This window comes from Gracilinanus agilis, chromosome 1 (assembly GCF_016433145.1).
Source record: "Gracilinanus agilis isolate LMUSP501 chromosome 1, AgileGrace, whole genome shotgun sequence".
In the NCBI taxonomy this organism is placed as follows: domain Eukaryota; kingdom Metazoa; phylum Chordata; class Mammalia; order Didelphimorphia; family Didelphidae; genus Gracilinanus; species Gracilinanus agilis.
Window position 1 is genome coordinate 189,774,271 of NC_058130.1, and position 23,692 is coordinate 189,797,962.

The 23,692-nt window shown below is 38.0% G+C and overlaps 1 protein-coding gene across 2 annotated transcripts in view; it reads right to left on the reverse strand.

Annotated features, from left to right (window-relative positions):
- DOCK8 (dedicator of cytokinesis 8) overlaps nucleotides 1-23,692 on the reverse strand; it is a 225,805-nt gene that overhangs the window by 92,383 nt on the left and 109,730 nt on the right. The window contains exons 15-23 of one of the 2 annotated variants that reach the window (XM_044659337.1): nucleotides 22,953-23,091; nucleotides 22,196-22,297; nucleotides 20,147-20,242; nucleotides 17,189-17,423; nucleotides 16,093-16,257; nucleotides 15,164-15,333; nucleotides 11,045-11,140; nucleotides 7,079-7,174; nucleotides 179-328 (exon numbers count right to left, since the gene is read on the reverse strand). In XM_044659337.1, coding sequence (XP_044515272.1) covers nucleotides 179-328; nucleotides 7,079-7,174; nucleotides 11,045-11,140; nucleotides 15,164-15,333; nucleotides 16,093-16,257; nucleotides 17,189-17,423; nucleotides 20,147-20,242; nucleotides 22,196-22,297; nucleotides 22,953-23,091 — 1,249 coding nt within the window. The remainder of the gene's footprint in view (nucleotides 1-178; nucleotides 329-7,078; nucleotides 7,175-11,044; nucleotides 11,141-15,163; nucleotides 15,334-16,092; nucleotides 16,258-17,188; nucleotides 17,424-20,146; nucleotides 20,243-22,195; nucleotides 22,298-22,952; nucleotides 23,092-23,692) is intronic. The other variant, XM_044659328.1, reaches the window with a different exon arrangement.

Below are 23,692 nucleotides of genomic sequence, written 5' to 3' on the forward strand. Positions count from 1 at the left end.
GACTTTCTCTGTGTTTCAGTTTTCTCACTTGAAAAAATGGAGACACTACTACAGATATATGAAGACTTTCTTTGAGAAATAACCAAGGAGAAATAGCCATCTGGGGCACTTGGTCCTGGACCAATTCTTAATAAGGAACTGTGCATAATCTACACTTAGGCATGAGTTTCATAGTGACCTTCTGAGGCTTCACTAAGAGGGCTGCAATCTCAGAAGTGACCACATTAACGATAGTTGTGATGTCATCTTTGAAGCGATCTGAAAAACGAGTTCTCCGAAAATTATCCCGTTTATCCATGTTATGCACATACTGGGCCATGCTTTTCACCTAAAGAAGAAAAAAAGTCAGCAGAGAAATTAGAGACCTATTTCCACAGCATATAAAATATGAACAAATGATCTGTCTCTAACGGTTAATTCTCCCCCTTTTCTCTATTTTATCCTCTATGTCTTCACAAATAGGAGGAAGCTCTCCAGCTGGAACATATCTGAATTAAACAAATAATATTTCTTCAATATGAATACATTTCATCCTAAAGAGATTCTCTTCTTTCTGCCCCAATATCAGGGCAAGGCAGTCCTTTCTCCTAGCTATTTTGCTGGGGTGCGTTCTTCTGGACTTGACAGACACAGATTTTCTCCATCATCATGGTAGGAGAACTTTTTTTATGGTAAATTTGGCAGTCGTAAACAAATGTAAAATTTCCATATACAAAGATTAAAAAGAAGATTACATGCAAAATTGTGAATTTCTGTTACATGGTTTACTTTTAAAGTGTATATTAAATTTAACAAAGCAGTAATAAAATTGACTTATTTGTGTCTCGGTCTGAACTTTTCTTCTGAGCTTTAATGAATTTTTTTTTTTAAGGGAGGGGATCTCATGTAACTTTTCTCAGCAATTCTAAGACAACTGATTTCAGAGGTTTCAAACTGCATTTGTAGAGGGAAGTTCTGCACCTAGAAAACCAATATATCAATGAAATTGCAGAGCTAGTCTCTATTCCTAATTCTATCACTACATAAGAAATGTGAGTCCTCTCCTCCCTACCTCCTGGCCAAACAGAAATCACCCTTTATAACAAATCAATATAGAACATTGACCATATCTGACAATGCATCTGTCACATTATATCTCTACTACATCACTCTATACTGTTTCATCACCAGTCATAAGATTGATGAAAAATAATGAATAGTCTCTGCTTTGATCAGAATTTCTAAAGCTTTCAAATTATTATCCTTTATGATATTATGGCAATTGTAGTATATAAATTATTCTCCTGTTTTGATTCATTCCACACTGCATCAGTTCATACAAGTTTTTGTGAATCTATCATATTCATCTTTTCTTATGGTTCAATAATATTCAATTTTAATCATATACTACATTTTGTATAGCTATTCCCCAATTGATGGGCAAACTACTTTGTTTCCAGTCCTCTGCTAGAACAGATAGGGCTATTATAAATAGTTTTGTATATGAGGGCCTTTTCTTCTGTCTTTTATTTCCTTAAGGGTAGTGGTGGTACTTATTACTTATGCCTACTAAGTTGTAATACTAGGCAAGAAGGGATGCAGAGTTTAGTGACTTTGGGGGTACAGTTCCAAATTGCTTTTCAGAATGATTAGATCTCTTCCCAGGCCAAGTAAAAATTCATTAGTGTCTGTACATTATTATATGAGTTCTATCAGGGCAGGGATCATGTTTATGAATATCTTCGCATTCCCAGTATTTAGCACAGCGCCCGGCATATTATTTACTATGTGTCACTTAATAAATACTCCCAAAGCACCTTCAACAATTACCATTTTCCTCTTTTGTTATCCTTACTAGTCTGATATATGTGAAGTCTAACCTTGGAGTTATTTTAATTTACCTTTCTCTGAACTTTGATTTGGAACATTTTTTTCACCTTTGCATTTAAGAATTGCATGGTAATCTCCTTTGGCAACTTATCCGTTGGAGAATGGCTTTTGTCCTTACCAATTTGTATCAATTCTTTATGTATGTTGTAAACCAGACCATAATCAGAGAATTTTACAGATCATTTATGAGATCATTTTTAGAGTTCACTGCTTTCCTCTTAATTCTAACTTCATTGATTTTACTTGTACAAAAGCTTTACAATTTTATATAAAGGATGTTGTCTGTGAGATTTTGTTTCTCAGCACAGACGTGATGAAGGGAAGGAAAGGAAGTTGCTGATCCTTTCTTGCTCACTGGGGCTGTAACAGAAGCAATATGTATTTCTGGTATCCTGAGTTTTAAATCGTAATTCATAACACATTTTCCTCTAGACACAGTGCTATACATTTGTAACATTATTGCTTTCTACTCTTGTATTTTTTCATTGTGAGTATATCCCATTTCAGCTATAAGCTTTTGTGGGTTGCCTTGGAAATGTAATCACTATCTAGACATTATTTCTATAGGGAGATACATGTTGAGGTCTAAACATCTGACATACAAATGAACTCTTTTTTTTAAGCCTTTATTTTCTTTCCTAGTAACAACTCTAAGATAAAATGGCAAAGGCCTCCTCCATTGTGCCTCCTAGCTGCCCCTCAAATGAATGTTTAAAGCATAGCCAGTATATAAATTGAGGATAGCCTGTATCATTTAATCTGTGTGTAAAATGTTAGAAATTAAGGAATTCTTATTTTGCTCTTTGTGGAAATTACTCTGCCTTCTTAGCACCCATGATGATCTATGGTCTTCTCTAGGTGACAATTTGATTTCAAGACCTTTTCATGAGTTCAGGGTTGAGTTCAGTCCCAGTTAGAAGTACCCAAGGATAGGCTGATGGGAAAGGAGTTGGTGGTTTTAGGTAGTTCCTCATGCCCAGATACCTACACTATGAAGTCATTGCCATGAATGACTAGATTGGTTGGCAGGCAGAGTCAACCTATTAAGAAATGACCCTGGAAGGTGAGCCACCTACATACACTGGGAGGAGGTCCCTCTAAGTCAAGGCTGGAGGTGGAGGGGGCAAACAAAGGCGTGTGGGAAAGTTTATTATACAATATTCCTAGACACCGTGTGGGAGACCTTTTATGCATAAACCCAAGAACAACAAAATAAGGGAGTCAGGAGTGTGGAGGAAGTAGTAGGGATAAGAGACAGATATATAGAGACAGAGACAGAGACAGAGGTAGGAGGTAGGGGAGGAGGATACAGAGAAGGGGAGGGAAGGGAGAAGGAGTAAAAGGAGAAAGAAATGTGCTCTCTTTTTGACAGTTGACGCTATTTGTAGAGACCAGAGTGGAAAGGGCTCCAAGAGGGTAGATATATTACAAAAATCTGTAGCTCCAAATTAAAAATTGTAAGCTCTTTTGATTCCAATGCTTCCCCCTCCAAAAAAAGAAAAAAAAATCCAGAAAGAGAGCACAATATATTCATCCTCCATGGTATCATATAACTGTTCTGTGGAATTATTGAACTGGAGTTGGGAATAATGGACTCTGTCAGAGCCATGACCAGAGATTTCCACTTTCTGCAGAGATGATCACTTTTTCCTACAAAAATGACCTAAAAGGGACCTAATAAGACAATGTCTCCTTTTCCGGGCCTAGTTCAATTCTAAGACTGTGTTTCCCGACAGGAGGCTCGCTGCCCTACCAAATAGAATGCTTTTTAAAGGACATTGTTGTGCTTGGCTCCTGCCAGCTGTGTCTGGCCATTGCATAGCCAAACAAATAATTCTCACAATGTTGTGCTTCCAACTCCTGGCCTCTCTCCAGACTTATGAACCTCAGCTGCTAGACACGCTGACTCTTCCCAAAACAAACGATTGGGGGAACCATAGATAAATTCCTGCACAACCTTTTTAGGGAGTGGGAGGGACATTATTTCCCAATTTTGGTCTGTGTAGCTTACATGACAGAGGGCAATGCTAAAATGCCCCCTCAGAACTTTGGATGGTATGGAATTCGACGACCTGTTTCAAGATCAAATCTATACTGGGCCAATAATTTACTTCTGAGTCTCTGAAGTTTGGCTCAGCTGAGTCTAGATGAGAACCAAAGGGGTTTTACTCATTAGTAAGTGTGAGAATTGCCTAAGGATTGTGTTGGTCTCTAATGCCAAAGTAATTGTTCATTAGCACTTGAGCACTCATTCTACAAAGAGCATTAAGCCAATCTAAGTTGTTGGCTAAGGTTGGGGACTGCTCTGTTTCAATTCTTTCAGAGGCCTAAAAGAAATCAATGACCTGGTAAGCTAGTACAGGTCATGTTCAAGCTAAACTTTTTTTTGTTCAGGCTTCTGACTTTAACCTGAAAAAAGCTGTGGTCCTGATGACTGTATATACTGAATTTCCCCCTTAACAACAACTAGGATCAATTGGAACTTTCTTTCTATGTGTCCTAAATTTATAGAAAGCTTTTGCTGATCACTCTTGATCCTATAAAGTCCTAGGAGTTCAATATGTAAACTAGGGTAAGATTACTTTGCTGTGACTCAGATCCCCATAGATCTGGGTGCTATAGAGATTTTCTATCTCAATAGAGTAGTAGAGACAGAAATACAGGTTAAAATCTTTTCCAGGACCAGAGATCCATCCTAGCAGCAATAGCCTCTATTATCCTCCTCATTACTCAATGAATCCATCAATCCATAAGCATTTATTAGATGCCTAGAGATATCAGTACAAAGAATGAAAGACTCTTGTTTGTGGTGAATTTACATTCTAATAAATTACATTAACATGAGCCACCATTGCAACCTAGCCAGGATATCCATTATTTGCCCCACACAGAAACTATCCAGGGTAATCCCAAGTGGAGAAAAGGGGTTTTGGATTTATAGTGGTTTGGTTCTTTTTTTCACTAGAACTATCAGTTATTCAATATCTGGTCAGATCCTTACATCCACAAAGAACTGAGGTGCCAATCTGAAAGAGAGACTGGGACATTTAAAGGGAGATTGTGTGTATCTCAACAGAACTGTTGGTTCTGTTAGTAACTCATTCAAGGAGAGAAAGTCATTATTTTAGGTGAATGAGCTCAATGCAAACTTTAAAGGGGCATAACCAGAGGCCTGAGAACATAATCTGGGAGAGAGGGGAGAATGGAGTGAGAGTTGTTCTGTTTACTTACAACTATATGATTTCTTTTTATTAATGCAAGATGACCCACATCTATCAATCAATCAAATATATTTATTAGCCCCCTCCTCTCTTTGAAATGCTATGCTAAGCTGGGAGAGGTGAGAGGGGAGGATAAAGAGAGTAAAGAAACTGATAGAAATACAAAGAACAGAACAATCTCGACTCTCAAGGCTCTTACATAAAAGCATATAGCATTATAAAAAAGACATATTTACTGTAATAGGAGTATAACCTATGGTTATGGGAAATGATGAAGGTAGGGGAAGCTAACAGTTATAAGATGGAAATAAAGGTAAATAGGGCTTGGCTACACCATAGCTGGGCTTTGACAGACACCTGCTATTCAACATTTGATTCCTGAACTCCTTGGACTTAATAAATGCCATCTGTATACTTCTTTAAGGTTTGCAAAGCATTTTACATGCTTTATCTTATTTAACCTTCCCAACTACATCTATGACCTCATTTGGTCTTTACAATGATATGGTAAGGGAGAAATTACTATTAACTTCATTCTGAAGATGTAAAAAACAAGACCCAATGAGGCTAAGTGATTTGTTCAATAAACATTTGAGGTTGGATTACAAATGGAATCTTCCCTTTTTTTCTTTCTGGGTGAGTCATTTAACTTGTTTGCCTCAGTTTCCTCAATTGTAAAATGGGAATTATAATAGCATATATTTCAAATGATCAAATACAAATATTATATTTTGTAAAGTGCTTACTTAGCACAGTGCCTGGCACACTATAGACTTTTTTTAACCTTTACTTTCTGTCTTAGAATCCATACTAAGTATCATTTCCAAGGCAGAAGAGTAGTAAAGGCTAGGCATTGGGGGTTAAGTGACTTGTCCAAGATCCCACAACTAGGAACTAGCTGAGGTCAGATTTGAACTCAGGACCTCCCATCTCTAGACCTAGCTCTCATTCCACTAAACCACCTAGTTTCTGTCTACCCTCACACCCAACTTCAAGCTAATGATAAATGCCTATTCTCTTCTCTTTCACACCCTGCCTCCTAACTCCAAGTTTAACTCTTTACTGGAATGGAGGTACTTGAGTCCCCTTAGAGATTTGATGACACTCAGGCTAGGGATTCTCAATTTGGTGTTAGCCTGTGCATAGGTTTTAGAGGAACCATGAACTTGGATGGAAAAAAATTACATATTTATTTTCTCTAACCTCTAACTGCAATTTTGCATTTCCTGGGAGGATTATTTTAAAACATTCTCCTGAGAAGGGGAACACAGGCATCACTAGCTGCCAGTGTCCACAGCACCAAAAAGGTAAAGAACCCATTGTTCTAGGATCATAGATTGGGTCTAGGAGGACACCTCAGAGGCCATGTCACCCAACTCATTCATTTTTCTGATAAGAAGGCCCAGAGAAGCAAGGTGGCTTGCCCAAGGCTATTTAGGTGGCAAGTGATGAAGAAAGGATTTGATTTTAAATCCATAACTGGTAAATCAAGGATCAGAGGGAAAACACATAAAAAAGAGGGTGTACCAGTACAATGGAGTGCCACAGAAATGAAAATGTCAACTCCACAGTTGTCTGTATACAAGGAGACAATTTCACTCTTCTACAACCTTTGTTGCTATTGATTTGTTTCAGTCACATCTGACTCTCTGTGACCCTATTTGGGGTTTTCTTGACAAAGATAGATACTGGAGTGGTTGGCCATTCCCTTCTCCTATTCATTTTGTAGATATGGAAATTGAGGCAAACAGGGTTAAGTGACTTGCCCAAGGTCAAACAACTAGTAAGTATCTGAGTCTAGATTTGAACTCAGGTCTTTCTGACTCCAAGCCTGGTGTTCTATCTACTGCACCTTCTAGCTGCCCTGTATTATTATTCCTAAGGGGAAAAAATTGGGCCAGTAGGATAGTTTCTACTCAAAACATACAAGCTTACCCTTAAATTTTTTCATAACCTAATAATAAAAGACAAATAAATACTCATCTTACCAGAAGCTCAAAGAAGAACCAGGCATACTTGAAGACTGACTCTCTCACCATTCCAGTGCTGACCACCATCTGCAGCGCAAGTTCCTCATGGAAGTGCTGAACCCAAAAGCAAAAAGAGGATTGAGCAATGATAACTGCCAGCACCCTTCCCCAACATCCCTCTTTTATCAGTCTATTAAATGATCCCTGGAGAGCTTAGTTTGGAATCCCAAGTCATGTAGCTCATGGCACTTCCTTACACACTGAATCCTAGGAGGGAGGTAAACTGGAAAGAGTCCTGTATTAGGAGTCAAAGGATTTTGAGTTCAAATCCTGGCTATTACTTATTAATTATATGACTGACCTCAGGTAAATCCATTCATTCCTCTGGGCCTCAATTGCTTCTTCTATAAAATAAAGACTAGTTACTATTTGAGGTCTCTTCTAGATCTCTAGTGATGATTCTATATATCAACCAACATCTGAGTTTTAGTCGCATTTCTACAATTACTTGGAGGTCTAACCTAAAACAAATTATTTCATCTCTAAGAACCTCAGTTTACTCCTCCATAAAAAGAGATGGCTAGACTAGATCAGGAAAGCCTTTTATTTATTTATAAATTTATTTATTTTAAAAATATTTTTCCATGGTTACACGAGTCATGTTCTCTCTCTCATCCGCCTGGAGTTGACAAGCAATTCCACTGGGTTATACACGTATTATCACTCACAACCCACTTCCATATTATTCCTTTTTGTAAAAGAGTAATCCTTTAAAATCTAAACCCCAAATCACATACCCAAATCAACAAGTGATAAATCATGTTTTCTTCTGAATTTCTACTTCCACAGTTCTTTCTCTGGATGTGAATAGCATTCTTTCTCATAAGTCCCTCAGAACTGTCCTAGATTATTGCATTGCTGCTAGTAGCAAAGTCTATTACTTTTGATCATCCCACAATGTTAGTGACTATGTATAGTATTCTCCTTGTTCTGCTCATTTCTCTCCACATCAGCATGAACTTTACTTTTTAAAAAACATTGATAACTATGTCAATACAATTGGTTTCCTCTATAATCTCAAGTTGTATATAATATGCATTTAATTTTATGTTCAAGATTTAAGTAAGTTAAAATTTAATTTACTGAGATAATTTAATCAACTAGATTTAACATTTTCATTTAATTAAATAATTTGATTGATTAAATTATATTTAAATTTTTATTTAAAATGCATTTATTCAAAGCATTACTCTGAGGAAAGGTCCAAAGGCTTCACCAGGCTGCCATGACTTTAAAAAAAAAGGTTGAGGACCCCTGGCTAGATGCTATCTGAAGTTCCTTTCTGGTTCTCAAATTCTGTAATTCTATGATTCTAAAATGACCAAATGGAAAGACTTATGTGGACAATGTGATCTAGTCTACATGTAAATAGTACCTCTGCATGAACACCCTGAATCCAGAACCTGTAAGTCACTACATCCCCACAATCAGATTCCTGAAAGACTTTCAAGATTTGGAAACTTTGATTTGAAATCTTCCAAGATTTCACAACATATTTTATTTCCCTTGGCATTGGGTCATCTCTTTACTTATCTCTCAGATATCTCATTTTCCATCTAGCTCTCCTCATTTTAGGCATCTTTGATTTCTCTATCAGAAGTCACTATAAACTCCTTCCTTTTCAACTTTCTTTTTGTGTATTGCATTGACCCATCAGATCATAAGCTCCTTGAGGGCAGGAACTCTTTTTATTTTTTGCATTTGTATCCTCAATGCTTTTAGCATAGTGCTTAGCACATAATAACTCTTAGTTATTGTTAACTATGGATTTATTGATTATTACAGACTCCAGTAGGGGAGAAGGGAAGGGGCAAGGCCTCACATGGGTATCACTCAATCTGGAGGCTTATTTGGTGATTTTTCCAAAACAGTGTTGATGGGAAAATGCAGTTATAACTAGAATTTTTTTCCAGTGGCAAAAGCAATTGAGACAATAGGTGGTTGGCTGGTGTTTATAACTGTGTTAGGAGAGGGAGCAAACTTGTCTTTGTCCCTACAGAGTAGAATGTGGGGGCCAGGAATACTGAGAATAGCAGTTGCATGTATGCCCGGGATAGTGAAGGACTTGAGGTGAGGTACAAAGATGGTGGTTGCAATGAAGGAAGAGTGCCCACCCTTATATAATTGCCCTGGAGCAAAACCTAGCTCACCTCAAGCTAGTTATGGCTCTTTTTCAAGAATGCAGGCCAAAATGAGACTCAGGATTGTCTATGGATTTCATTTACCCATTTACCATCCATGCCCTCACCTGACTTAGCCCAGATAAAAAAAGAGCTAATTGTGTTTTTTAAAAAATAACATTTAAATATAATTTGGGATCTTTTCACCTCACTCTGGCAAAGTGTAGTTTAGAAGAAAAAAGGAACCTGATCATTGCCAAAGCCTAAGACAGTGGCAATCCTAACAAGAAGACAAGGCCCCAGGCTTTAAATATAACTGCTGAAAAATAGGTCAAGTCTGCTGTTAGATTGTTATGAGGAGAAGAGATTAGAGAAGGATAAGCGGTTTCTTAAAGCCCTTTATTTTGTTTACAAGCATGCATGATTACAAGAACCCTATCTTTACTTCAGAGGTTATCTAAAATAGCAGAGGAGCACAGAGCTATTTGTTAAGTTATTAGTAAAAGAAAAGGGCATACAAAGGGAGAGCTCATCCCAGGAAGCTTCTAATGTGGTGACATTCACTAAATGCAGTCCAGGTGGTTTCAATTTCTGCTCCCTGGACTTTTTTCCTTCCAAATGATCCCATCCTAATAAAATCCAGTGACAGGAGTATGCATAGCTCTGAACTTAAAAGAAACTAGGCCTTGCCTGAAAAATGTTGGGATGTGGACACTTGTTAAGGAATAAAAACTCTAAATTAGCAATGTGAATATTTCATAGGAGCCTAGGACAAATCAGAGTCATAGAATCATAAAATGCTGGAGCAAGGAGAAAGGATGGAAGACATCTAATTAGGTTTATTTTAGCCTGAGGTTAAAAAATTAACTTTAATATCACTGGTTTCTATTGTAATCCTAAGTATTTTATTTACTTAAAACGTAATTCTGAGAAAGAATTTATGATAGACTCCATCAGATTGTGAAAAGGGTCCATGACACAAAAAAGATGAAGATTTTTTTCTAATCCAAGCCTTTAATTTTATAGATGAGAAAAATGAGAAGAGAGAGGTTAAGGGATTTGCCTAAGGTTTTCTAACTGACTGGCTGTGACTAAGTCCTCCTTCCTGGTTAATTGCTAAATCTTATCACTTCTCTCTCTACATACAAAATCTCTCACATCTATTCCTTTTTCTTTATGTACTTGACCAACATTGGAGCTCAGCTCACCATTACCTCTTGCCTGGACCATTACAAGAATCTCTAGATTGGAGTCCCAACTCAGCACCTCTACCTTTTTTTCCTATTCCTCCTAAATGTAGCTGCTAAAAGGACCTTTCTAAAGCATGTATTTGACCACATTATTCTCCAGCTCAAAAATCTTCCTACTGCCTCTTGGATAAAATGTCAGATTCCCAACGTGGCTTGTAAAGCTTTTCGTGGTTTGGTTCCAGTCTACTTTTCCAGGGCCTCGGCACATGATTCTCCTCCACACTCTTCTTTCTGGTCAAATTGACCTTCTCATTCTTTTTTGAACTTATGATTCCCATCTTCCAGCCTCATGACTCATTACTTTACTTCCTCTTCTCTGGAGTGGCTTCCTGGCTATTCTTCATATAGGACATTCCCTATTTTTTCCTCTAGTAGTTTAGTGAGAATCAGTGTGAAGAGAGAAGGGATGGGGAGGGAAAAAGAAAGAGAGAAAGAAAAGGAAGAATAGAGAGACAAATAGGCAGATACAGAGAGATCAGTCTCTGCCCTCCAGTTAGGCCTCACTTCGTCCTTCCATCCTTCCATCCTGTCATTCTCCCTGTGTGACAGCTTACCTTCTTGCTGGCTGGTCTCGGAACTGTAGTAGAACTTGGGGTATTGTTGTTCCCTTGGCTGTAGTAAGACATTCGATTGGAGACACAATCAGCAACCTATAATATATAACCAAGAGTTAAGTTGTAAACACTGCATCTTATAAGAAAAAAAGAGCCGCAGAATTTATAGGTATTTCTTCCACATTGTGACTTTCCCCATCATGGTTTCACCATATCGTGGGTTGGCATAAGAAATTAAATGGGAATTTTGGGGGCAGGGAGTTTTGTGGAAGGCACAGACAACATATGTAGGCTAGTAGATGACACAAAAAGTTTAGAAATTCATAAATGTATAAAATATATTTATGGTATTGTATTACATCAAGATATTTTATTTTTAATACCATAAATATACACAATTTATTTTTCAAAGTTAAAGGAAGTAAAAATTTAATTAGTGAAAAGCACATGAAAGCCAAAATATTTTAAATGGATTTTCCAGATCATCAGGGTACCATGCCCCTAACCCCTGTGATGTGGAGGGGATATCTGTATTTTCCAATACTGCTGAAGAGCAAGAAAATTGGACTATCATATTTAATATTAATAATATTATAATATATAATAATATTAGCATTTGATAAGTCTATGCATTTAGGTACCAGGATCGACTAACGAAATTATGTTGAACTACTGCCCCTCTGTGGCCTATTTAGGTACTCTTTAGTTTGCTTGATTAAGTAGTATTTCAATTGGCAAAAATCAATAAGGACCTAGACAACAAAGCTTGTGAGGTCTTTCCTTGTAATAATAATTTTAAAAAGATATAGAGGTAAGGAAGGGAGATAGGACATATAGAGAGGGAAGCATAAAGGTAGTGTGTGAAATTATGCAGGAAAGACATAATTGGAGCAAAGAAGTTACTTAGATAAAGTTGTTGAGAAAAATTTGAAGAAAAAAAATATATTCATGGGAGCAGGGTGGGAAGGAGAATGGGAAAGGCTTCAGGGTAGGGATAGTCCATGAATCGGGTCTGAAGATAGGTATATCTATCTCTGACACTGGCTGGCTGCTCTGCACCTCTGGCAAGTCACTTAACTTTACAGTCCTCTCAAGCAACACTTTGGGCAGTGAGGTAACACAGTGTATAAAGTACCCAGCATCTGGGCAGCTGGGTAGCTCAGTGGATTGAGAGCCAGGCCCAGAGATGGGAAGTCCTGGGTTCAAAATTTGGTCTCAGATACTTCCCAGTTGTGTGACTCTGGGCAAGTCACTTAACCCCCATTGCCTAGCCCTTACCACTCTTTTGCCTTAGACCCAATACCCAGTACTGATTCTAAGACAGAAGGTAAGGGTTTAAAAAAAAAAAGTACTCAGCACGGAGTCAGAAAGGCTAAGTTTCCCAAGTTCAAAGCTAGTTTCAGACACTTATTATTTAATACCCAGGGCAAATCACTTAAAACTCCATTTGTCTCAGTTTCCTTATCTGTAAAATGAACCAGGGAAAGAGATGACAAACCTCCTTAGTGTCTCTGCCATTTTTTTGTTCAGTACTTTTCAGTTTTGTCTGATGCTTCTTGATTCCATTTGGAGTTTTCTTGGCAGAGATTTTTACTAAGAAAACTCCAAATGGTGGCATGACTAAAAACAATGAACAATATCAGAAAAAAAATCAACTCTGTAAGAATAGAAATGGTAGAGCAATTGCTAAGGTACTTTAGTGGTAGAAGTCTCCTCGGTGGCAACGAAATAATACCTACACCAATGAAATGATGGCAATGATGATGATAGCTAGTATTTGTAAAGTATGTTAAGGTCTGCAAAGTGCTTTACAAATATTGCATTTAATCCTCCCAACAAGTCTGAGAGATAAGTGCTATTCTATCCCCATTTAATATTTGAGAAAACTGAGGCAAATGTTCAAGTGCTATATAAATACTAGCAATTAATATTATCTTAGAAAAATGTATTGTATAAAGTAGTATAAGATCAAAAGACTCATATTTTAAAGATAATAGTATTTGTTATTATTAACAGACCACCATAGAATAATTATCAATAATATGGAAATAGGTCTTGATCAATGACACAGGAAGAAACCAGTAGAAATGTGTGTCGGCTACTGGGGAGTGGGATGGGGATGGGGGGAGAGAGAGAGCAAGAACATGAATTGTGGAACCATGGAAAAAATTTTTCTAAAAAAGAAAAAAAGAAATGAAAAAAAGATAACAGTATTTAATGTTCCCATAGAGAAAAGGTTCTTAAAAATATTTTCACAACTGTATTTTGGTTACTTTTGTACTCCTAACATTTTATTTTATGCATTTAAAAATATTATTCTGCCCAAGGGAGATGTGACTCAATAAAAGTGAAAAACCTCCAGAGGAGAGGAACGTGCAGGAGTGCTGATCCTGGGCCTGCAGCCCAAGGGAATGGCATTGTTTTGGAACCTGATGGTAGTGAGGAACACCATGGCTAGCAACTATTGTCATTCCATCTTGTACTTAGTCACAGACAGAGGCTGGAGCTACAAGGCTGCATCTATTAGAAGACAGCATTACTAACAAAAGTAATTAAGTGGGCTTCAACCCAGTGCCTGAAAAGAGGGATTTCATGAGTGGAAGCCAATTGAGCTTCTCCTTGCTAACTGGCTTCCTGTTAACCTTGGCACACCCTAGACATGTGCCTAAGGAGCCGCCTGGGTGATCTCAAGCTAGATGGATGTGTTTTCTGAACAGATTGTACTTCACCTCCTAAAGCTAAAGGATAAAAGAAAACTAAGACTATAATCTACATAGTTTTTCTTTTTGCTTTCATGAATGCCATCCAAAAGGCCAGTTGATCTATTTGTATAAACTTCCAAAGAGATAACGATAGGCTGCATGACCTGGTAGCTGGAAAGCCTTTGGAGTTTGGATGAACTGGACTCAGTGCCTGCCTCTGATAGGAAACTGGCCTTTACTTGCTGGTAGAGCAACGCAGGATATAAAAAGCAGATGATGGAAAAATGTTTTACAGTTATGCTGATTCCTTTTCAAAGAATGACATTCTTTTCACTACAAATACAACCTGTCAGAGTCCACATGAAGTAACAATCTATGAATTTTCCTGAGCATGGCAGACATTAAAAATCCAGATTTCCCATTTACTTTTTTTTAAAACCCATACCTACTGTCTTAGAATCAGTACTAATGGTGGCAGGTGGGTGGCTCAGTGGATTGAGAGCCAGGCCTAGAGATAGGAGGTCCTAGGTTCAAATCTGGCCTCACATACTTTCTAGCCCTGTGACCCTGGGTAAGTCACTTAACCCGCATTGCCTAGATCTTACCTCTCTTCTGCTTTAGAACCGATGCACAATATTGATTCTAAGACAGAAGTAAGAGTTGGAAGAAAAAAAAAAGAATCGATACTAAATATTGGTTCCAAGGCAAAAGAAGCAATTGGGGTTAAGTGGCTTGCTCAGGATCACACGGCTAGGAAGTGTCTTGGGTCAGATATGAAGCTAGAAGCTCTGGTTCTCAGGGCTGGCTCTCTATCCACTAAGCCACCTAGCTCCCCCACCCCCCATTTGCTTTAAGAATTGTCCCAGGAACTCAGTTTATTGTTTCCTCTTACTGTTTTCTTATTAGTCTTCACTGTTGAGAATTGTTTATAAAGAATTTGGAAGAGGGCATGTTTATTAAATTTGGAGATGGCCCAAAATGGAGAGGGAAAGTCAGTTAATGCAGTGATCAAGACAGGATCCCAAAAGATCTTGAAGAGCTAAAGCATTTATTTGTTTGATCCAATGAAAATGAAAATCAAGAGGGAAATGGTCAAGTTTTACACTTGGGTTAGAACAGTGGACTTCAGAAGGGCAAGACAGAAGGAACATGATTCCTAGGTTGTGAGTCTGAGGGACAGAGAGGATGGTATGGCCCTCTATGATAACAGGGAAGGTAGGAGCAGGATGAGGATTCAGGAGGAAAGAAAATGAGTTTTGTTTTGTACAAACTGAATTTAATATGTCTACTGGACAAGTAGGGAGGGCTTAAGGGGAAAATAATATGTTCTCTTTTGGACAGATAGAACTAATATAAAAATAAAAAGCATCCATGAAAATGAAAATAACTGATGGAAACTTCTTTATTCTTTCCATACCTTTGAAGACATGATATGTTTAACTTCCTCGTCTGGTGAAGTGTGCATGCCAGCAATGTCTGGATTGCTGCTGCTCATCACCCGGGCCTGTAGCAGTTTGGAATTTACAGCGGCTGCCGACGTTCGTCCATACGTGTGGTATCGAGGATCGGGGTGATTGGAACCACCAGCTTTACCCCATTGGTCAGACGTATTTGGAAAGTAGAGAGAAAAAAAAGAGGCAAAAACAACTTGTTGAACTTCTGCTGATGAGGAGCATCTCTTGTCAAATGAAGGGCTACCTTTGGAACAGGAGAAATGGCTCAGTCTGGAGATAAAGTCTTCTGCCAAGATCTCATACTAAGGAAGTCATAGCTCCAGTCTAATAGATGTTTTCTTTTTATGAGGTAGTTCAGCATAATGGCTAGAGAGTTGGCCTTGGAATCAGGCAGACCAGGATTCCAGTCTTGTCTCCAGCACATACTAACTGGGACCATAGATCAAATGTCTAACCCCTCACTGTCTCAAGTAGCTCTAAGACAACAGATGAGATGTTGGCTTGCCTTAGTGGGAGAAATTTCTGACTAGGAAATTTCTAGGAGTTGACTGCATTGATAAAACAATACTAGAGATTGTTCACATTGATAAAAATCATAGATCTGAGCCCCCTAAAACAATAAAGCACCCCACAAATATATATCTATCCCAGACACTATTATTTCTAAAATGACACCAACGACCATTTCAGTTAACTTGGCATGAGCTGATACCATAGGGAGCCAACCAATGAATACTGTCCTGAAATGAATCTCAGTGTCAATATTGGGGAAGAAAGAGGTAGGGGCAAAGAAGACAAGACACTATCAGCCAAAAAAAATTGACAAGTAATGAGGTGGTGGTGGTGGGGCAGTCAATGATAGCCTATTCTGCCAAATTCTGCTCAGCATTACCTGATTTTGACACTTCCCTTTGAACATCAGGAAGGCGGAAAACATAGTATACATAGGAGGCCAAGAGGCAGTTCCGCCCATGCTGGTCCTTGCTCAAGTCTTTGCTGTTGTGAAGGCTGTTTGCTATTGAAACCACAGATTCAAAGGCAAACTGGGAAAAATTGGCTGGAGAACAAAGAGAAAGATAATTTCAGCATCCAGGTTCTGAGAGAAATAAAGACAGGGCATTTTCTGGACTGATGACTGTGAACCCAAATCCCTAAGCAGAGGAATCTAGTGTATGCCAAAATCCTTGCTGAAGGCAAGGAAAGTTTTCTGTAATCCTTACAGGGCCCAATCTTCTCAGTGCTGACTCTTTGCCTTCTCTTTTTCATCTTCCTTGGGTCCTAATTCTTAAGATGACACCCAGAGGGGCAGCTGGGTGGTCCTGGGCAAATCATTTATCTCCAGTTGCTTAGACCTTAGCTCTCTTCAGCCTTGGAACCAATACTCAGGATTGATTCTAAGATGGAAGGCAAGGTTTTTTTTTTTTTTTTTTTTTTTTTTTTTTTTTTTTTAAACCCTTAACTTCTGTGTATTGGCTCCTAGGTAGAAGAGTGGTAAGGGTGGGCAATGGGGGTCAAGTGACTTGCCCAGGGTCACACAGCTGGGAAGTGTCTGAGGCCGGATTTGAACCTAGGACCTCTAGTCTCTAGGCTTGGCTCTCAACCCACTGAGCTACCCAGCTGCCCCAGGCAAGGGTTTAAAAAAAAAAAAGATTACATGCACAAAAAGAACTTAAAGAAAGTCCAGATAAAGGATTTCAGGTTTTTCTCTCTCCTGTTCAACCCATCCATCTCTGCCAGATGAGAAAGAGACAGAAAGGTATTGTTCCATTGTTTTAGTCATGTGACCTCTTTGTGACCTCATTTGGAGTCTACCTAGCAAAGATGTGAGAGTGACTTGCTATTTCTATTTCCTAATCATTTTGCAAATGAGGAAACTCTGAAACATTGAACTGTTTCCTAGGTACTTGGGTTGCTTTCCCTCCCTGCTTCCTTTTTGATTCCAGGAGTCTTTTCCCAGGACTTGGTGCTAGCCCCACAGCCCAAAGTACCTGTCTGGCCCGCAATGACCATGGGCTGTATTGACAGCTGAAAGAGCTTATCCAGAATCTGGTGCAGAAACAACACAAGGGGCTCCAGGCGGGACGAATTCAGACAGATGATGCTCAGTTTTAGTTCATGTTCCAGGTTAGCTTCTGTGATCTTGTGGTCCAGCACTCTGATGGGAAAAGTGACTTGGCTTTCCAGAGAGTGACACAGAGTGAAAAACTTCTCTAGGTGGTTGTCCTATGGAGGCAAAAAAGAGGGACTGCATGTGATTGCCTACTCTCAGGGAAGTGGTATAGAACAATAGACTAAGCAGTGAATTGGAGAGGAATAAAATTTATTAAAATGTACTTTGGAGGAAGAAAAGAAGACAAGAAGTATAGTAGCAAACCATTCTGGATGGTAATTTGGAACGATGCCCAAAAAGTGCTAAAAGACTGTCTGCCTTTTGATCCAGCCATACCACTGCTTGGTTTATATCCCAAAGAGATAATAAGGAAAAAGACTTGTACAAAAATATTTATAGCCGCGCTATTTGTGGTGGCAAAAAACTGGAAAATGAGAGGATGCCCTTCAATTGGGGAATGGCTGAACAAATTGTAGTATCTGTTGGTTATGGAATACTATTGTGCTCAAAGGAATAATAAACTGGAGGAATTCCATGTGAAATGGAGAGACCTCCAGGAATTGATGCAGAGTGAAAGGAGCAGAATCAGGAGAACATTGTACACAGAGACTGATACACTGTGGTACAATCGAACATAACAGACTTCTCTACTAGCAGCAATGCAAGGATCCAGAGCAAGGCTGAGGGACTTATGAGAAAGAAAACTAGCCACACTCAGAGGAAGAACTGTGGGAGGAGAAACACAGAAGTAAAACAACTGCTTGAACACAGGGGTTGATGGGAATATTATTGGGGATGTAGACCCTAAATGATAACTCTAGTCCAACTATCAATAATATGGAATTAGGTCTTAATCAATGATACATGTAAAATCCAGTGGAATTGTGCATCAGCTATGGGGAGGTGGGGGGGGGGGTTGGGGGAGAGGGAAAGACCATGAAACATGTAACTATGGGAAAATATTCAAAATTTTTAAAAAATACAGTAGCAAAACCCTTTAAGATGGATAGATTTAAGGGAAAGACTTATTGCTTAGTATAACTTTTATGTATCCTATGGGTGCTCAATAAATATTAATTGAATGAAAAACTGGAATGTAGTTCCTGAAATGTTCTTTAAGCAGATGCCAACATCCTAGGCAAGCACATTGTTAAGGAAAGAGAATTACTGAATAGGCATCCTAATTAAGAAGTAGCTAGTGAGTAGACCAGCAGAAAAAAGGAATTAAAATTAAAATTGGGAAAATATTGGAGGAAAATTGTCAGAAAATTCAAGAGAGAAAGCTTCCTACCCAGGAAATAAATGTCTAATGTTGAATTTAATTAATTAAAATTAATATTTAACAAATATTTAAGTACTTATTGGAGGAGGAGTGGTCTGACAGACTCTGGGGGAAAGGTGGAGTTGAGATAACTGTGGTTCCTGGCTTCAAGGAGCTTGCAATCAAGGAGGACAATAAAACACCAAGACATAAGAAGTATACTAGAGAGATATAAAGCAAATTGTTATGTGAGTTCTGGAGGGTTCTAGGAGGGAATGGTCCAGTTGGAAGGGATTGGTGAAGACCTCTCAGAAAAGATATTTCATTTAAAGTATAAAGTCTTGATAAACTTTTTAATAGGTGAAGATGATGAGAGAGCACTAAGGCATGAAAGCCTAATGAAAATAGGGCAGTTTAGCTACAGAGTACAGTATGCAGTGGGAAGAACATGAGATAAAGTCAGAAAGGTGGTACCATATTATAGGCAAAGGAGCCCAAACTGAGAATTTTTGAGCAGTGACATTATCAATCAATCACTCAACATTTATTAAGTGATTACTATAGTCTAAGCAATGGATGGAAAAAAAACAACAAAGAAAAAATGAGACCCTCAAGTTTACATTATAGTGACTGAAGTTTTGTATAAGATATATGGTCTGGTAGTTTGATGGGATTAGATGTTCAAGGGAAGGTTTTTATAGTTTTGGGGTTTTGTTTGTTTACTTGCTTTTAGGACTGGGGAAACGTTTTTTAGGCACATTGAAAGGAGTTAGTACAGAGGAGAGTTTAAAAATGTATTAGGGAGATGAGATAGTTGTTGAAGCCACATCTCTGAGGATATAGAAAGAATGAGATCAAAGAGAGGGACTAACTTTCTTTAATCTCTAGGGATAGTTCTTTTTCTATAAAGGGAAACAGGAGAGAGAAGAAGAGATGATAATTAGAAGGTTTGAAAAGTTAGAGTTAGTGAAGGTGAAAGAGGTCATGTGAGATGGTTTTAATTCCTAATAAAGTAGTCATTTAAGTAGAAGAGTGGAAAGCACAATTGGTTTACATGACTTCTCTTTGCCAACTTTCTCAATCCTAATCATAAGGGATTCAATTCGGGCATTTGATACCTTCAATGACTTTAAAAAAAACAGATGAAACTTCAACATCTTTATGAATGATTCATAAAGAAGTTTAATTGACTAATTTTTATGTGTATCTGAAACAACCAAAGAGTCCCATGGCAAAGCGGATCTTTGTAGAGGGCTGGGCTTGCACTCAGGGCAGTCTGAGTTCCTGTCCCACTTCTGCTGCAAAGCTGTATGATTGTGGGCAAGTCCTTTATTTTCCCCAAACCTCAGGCAGCTCCCCAAATCTTACCTACTAAGTTATAGACTCATTGGATATTATTTATTTTAATAAAGGGATTACTCACATTGAGGGAATCATTGACAAACCACTAGTACAAAAAAAAAAACAGCCAGGATTTCTATTTGTCTTTTTTCTATTCAAGATCATAAAATTTTGATAATTAAACTTATTGAGTCTGATCTCAGATTAGCCCTACATACTCTTTAGGCCCCTTACCTGGGTATGGACAGAAGAAACAGCCTGTACTTCAATGTTAAATACGCCTTTGTGCCCTTCAGCCCATTTAATGGGAGGGTTCTGTAGAGGAACTTTCTGTGATAAAGGAAAAACAAGAGAAATCAGCAACTCAGTTTCTTTTTCTGATTATGCAACAGCAATATGAAGAGTTACAAATGTTTTTAGAATTTAGTTGAATGAATGATTCAAAATAATAAATGATAAAAAAAATAACAATAAACCTTAAATTCAAGTACAACAATAGAAGCTATTAGGAGGGGAGGGAATGGGGGCAGCTGGGTAGCTCAGTGGATTGAGAGTCAGGCCTAGAGACGGGAGGTCCTAGGTTCAAATCTGGCCTCAGACACTTCTCAGCTGTGTGACCCTGGGCAAGTCACTTGACCCCCATTGCCTACCCTTACCACTCTTCCACCTATAAGTCAATACACAGAAGTTAAGGGTTTAAAAAAATTAAAAAAAAAAAAAGGAGGGGAGGGAAGATAATAAATATTGATTAAGCACTTCTTAGTGACCTTAGAGCTTTACATATATTATTTCATTTGATCTTCACAACAGCCATGTGAGATAGGTATTATTATTATCCTCATCATACAGTTGGGAAAACTGAGGCAAGCAAATTAAAAAAAATACTTCCTATGGATCACAGAGCTATATATTTAGCTATATTTGAACTTAGGTCTTCCTGACTCCAATCCCAGCAATTTGTAACATCTCTCCTTCCTTTTGACCTCTCTTTTCGGCAATTTTTTAAACAATCTTTACCTTCTGTCTAAGAATGGATTCTGAGTATTGGTTCCAAAACAAGAGTGATAAAGACTATGCAATTGGGGTTAAGTGACTTGCCCAGGGTTATAAGGCTAGGAAGCATCTGAAGCCAAATTTGAACTTGAGTTCTCCCATTTCTAGGCCTGGCTCTCTATCCACTGAGCCACTTACCTGGCCCCTCTTTTCAACAATTCTATAAGGCCAATGGAAAATTAACCAGACGGGAAACCATATGGAACCTAGTTAGAGAACCCTCACTCTTCTGCGTTCTCAAAAAAAAACTCTTAAAGAGCATACTATTATTAAAGGGGGCTGTTTTTGGAAACTATGAAGAGCTTAAGTATTTATTTTGAGTGAAAACAAAATTATATATTTTATTTAGTAATAAAATACATAATAAATATATAAAAATTAAATTAATATAAATATATAATAAATATAATAATAAAGAAATAAAAATAAATAAAATATTAGAAATAGAAGGGAATTTGACTTCAATTAGTCCAACTTTTTTTTTTAATACTTATTTTCTGTCTTGGTATCAATTGTAATATAGAAGAGAGATAAGGGCTAGGCAACGGGGGTTAAGTGACTTGCTCAGGGTCATACAACTAGAAGTATTTGAGGTCACAGTTGAACCCAGATCCAAGTCTGTTATTTTATTCATTGTGCTATCTAGCTGCCCCTCTACCCTGTTATTTACAGATGAAGAAATTAAGGTTCAAAGAGATTGGATGATTTGCTTTGGGTCATGAAGGTAGAAAGTATCAGAGCTGAAATTTTAAACCCAGGTTTTCTGATTCCAAATCATCCAGACTTTCTACTCTATCATATTGCTTCCTCTAGAGACCTGTATGTGTTGTCAGTGACCTTTGTTTGGGGCAGCTCAGTGGATGAAGGGTCAGTGCCAGAGACAGGAGGTTTTGGGTTCGAATTTGTCCCCAGATATTTCCTAGTTAGGTAACCCTAGACAAGTCGCTTACATTCCAATTGCCTAGCCCATACTGCTCTTCTTTCTTGGAACTGATACCTAGTGTTGATTCTAAGACAGAAGTAAGGGATTTTTTTTTCCTTAAATGAAGAGAAATAGATTGTTCTTAGTCAGTCACTCAACCAGCATTTACAGTGTTTGATACTGTATAAAGAAAGGCAAAAAGAGTCCCTACCCTCCAAGGGCTTACATTCCAATGGGGAAGACAACATGGAAATAACCGAGACCTACGAGAAATATACAGATCAGGCTGAAGGAAGCTTGCTGATTACCTCTGGGGAATGCATCGAGTAATTGGGGGGCAGTTTTTCCAAAGCAACAGGAAGACAGTAAGGTCCAGTCTGAAGGCGTTCGTTAAACAGAATTGGCAACCACTGAAACAGATGATGTAAGGGACGCATTGTTATTTATTACAGTACCTCATTCTGACAATTCATTCTAGCTCAACATAATCAAATGCAATGAAGCAATGATTAGATATTGACCAGTGCTCTACTAGACAGTAATTTCTGCCCAGTTCTTTGAATTTTAAATCTCCTGATAGCTCCGGGGACAGCATTGTCGATGGCTCTCTGGAATGCTGCCTTTCTCTTTCTATATTCAGAACCAAAGAAATTGTATTTGCCGTTCCTGGCAAATATTTTACTATGACAGTATAAACATTTATTGTACTTTTTAATAGTTTTTATATGTCAAAAAATACCATAGTTTTTCCTTAGTTAAAAATTGGTCTTGCATGGCACATCTATATTAAAATATGGAAAAGATGGGTTGTGTAATTATATTGGCATAAATGATCATTCTTCCAAAATCTATTATATCTGTGCTCCTTCCATTTCTAAGAATCTGTTATTCTCCAAGTGAAGATCTTCCTGTGATTTCTGTCCTGAACTTTGAAAAGTTCTAGCAGGTTTTGCTATAGCTGAAAGAGGAAGGAGCAGCTGATAGGGTTTAGTTATTTATTTCTCCAGGGATTCTGAAAGCCCAAGGAAAGTAAAATGGGAATCATCTGGTTTGAAATCAACTCACCGAATATCCCAGAATACCTTCTACTGAAGTGCCTTGTTTTTGATGACAGCTGATATGGTAGAATGTGAACAGAAGATGGTGATTGACTGTGAGTTTAGCAGGAAGTTTAATTTTCACTTCTTCATAAAAGTCAGGAGACCTGTTTGGAAAGCACCAAGAATCAGGACTGAATGAAAACTGTCCTTTCTATAGATTATAACTTCAAAGGCAACTCCTGCCCCCTACCCTGTCCTTGACTCTTGACCTTTCCTTTCTCCTTTTGTTTTTCCCATTAGATCTTGAACTCCTTAAAGGCAGGATTTGCCTTTTGCCTCTTTTTGTATCCCATGCACTTAGCATAGTACCTGACACATAGTAGTGCTTAATATATTTTTATCAATTGATTTTTTTAACCATGAAAATGGTTGGAAGATTCCCAAAAGAGATCAAAGGGAGAGAAGGACCCATATGAAGAAAAAGACTTATGACAGTTCTTTTTTGTAGTGGAATAGAATTTGAAATTTAGGAGGTGTCATCAATTGGGAGAGGGGTTGAAGAAATTATGGCATATGAATATAATGGAATACTATTATGCCACAAGAAATAAAGAAAGGAATGGTCTTAGTGAAAACTGGAAAGACTTGGTGTGAACTGATAAATAGGGAAATGAGAAGAACCAGGAGAACAATTTATAAAATAACAATATATTAAAGACATAGAACCTTTAAAAGACTTAAGAACTCTGTTCAATGCAATGACCA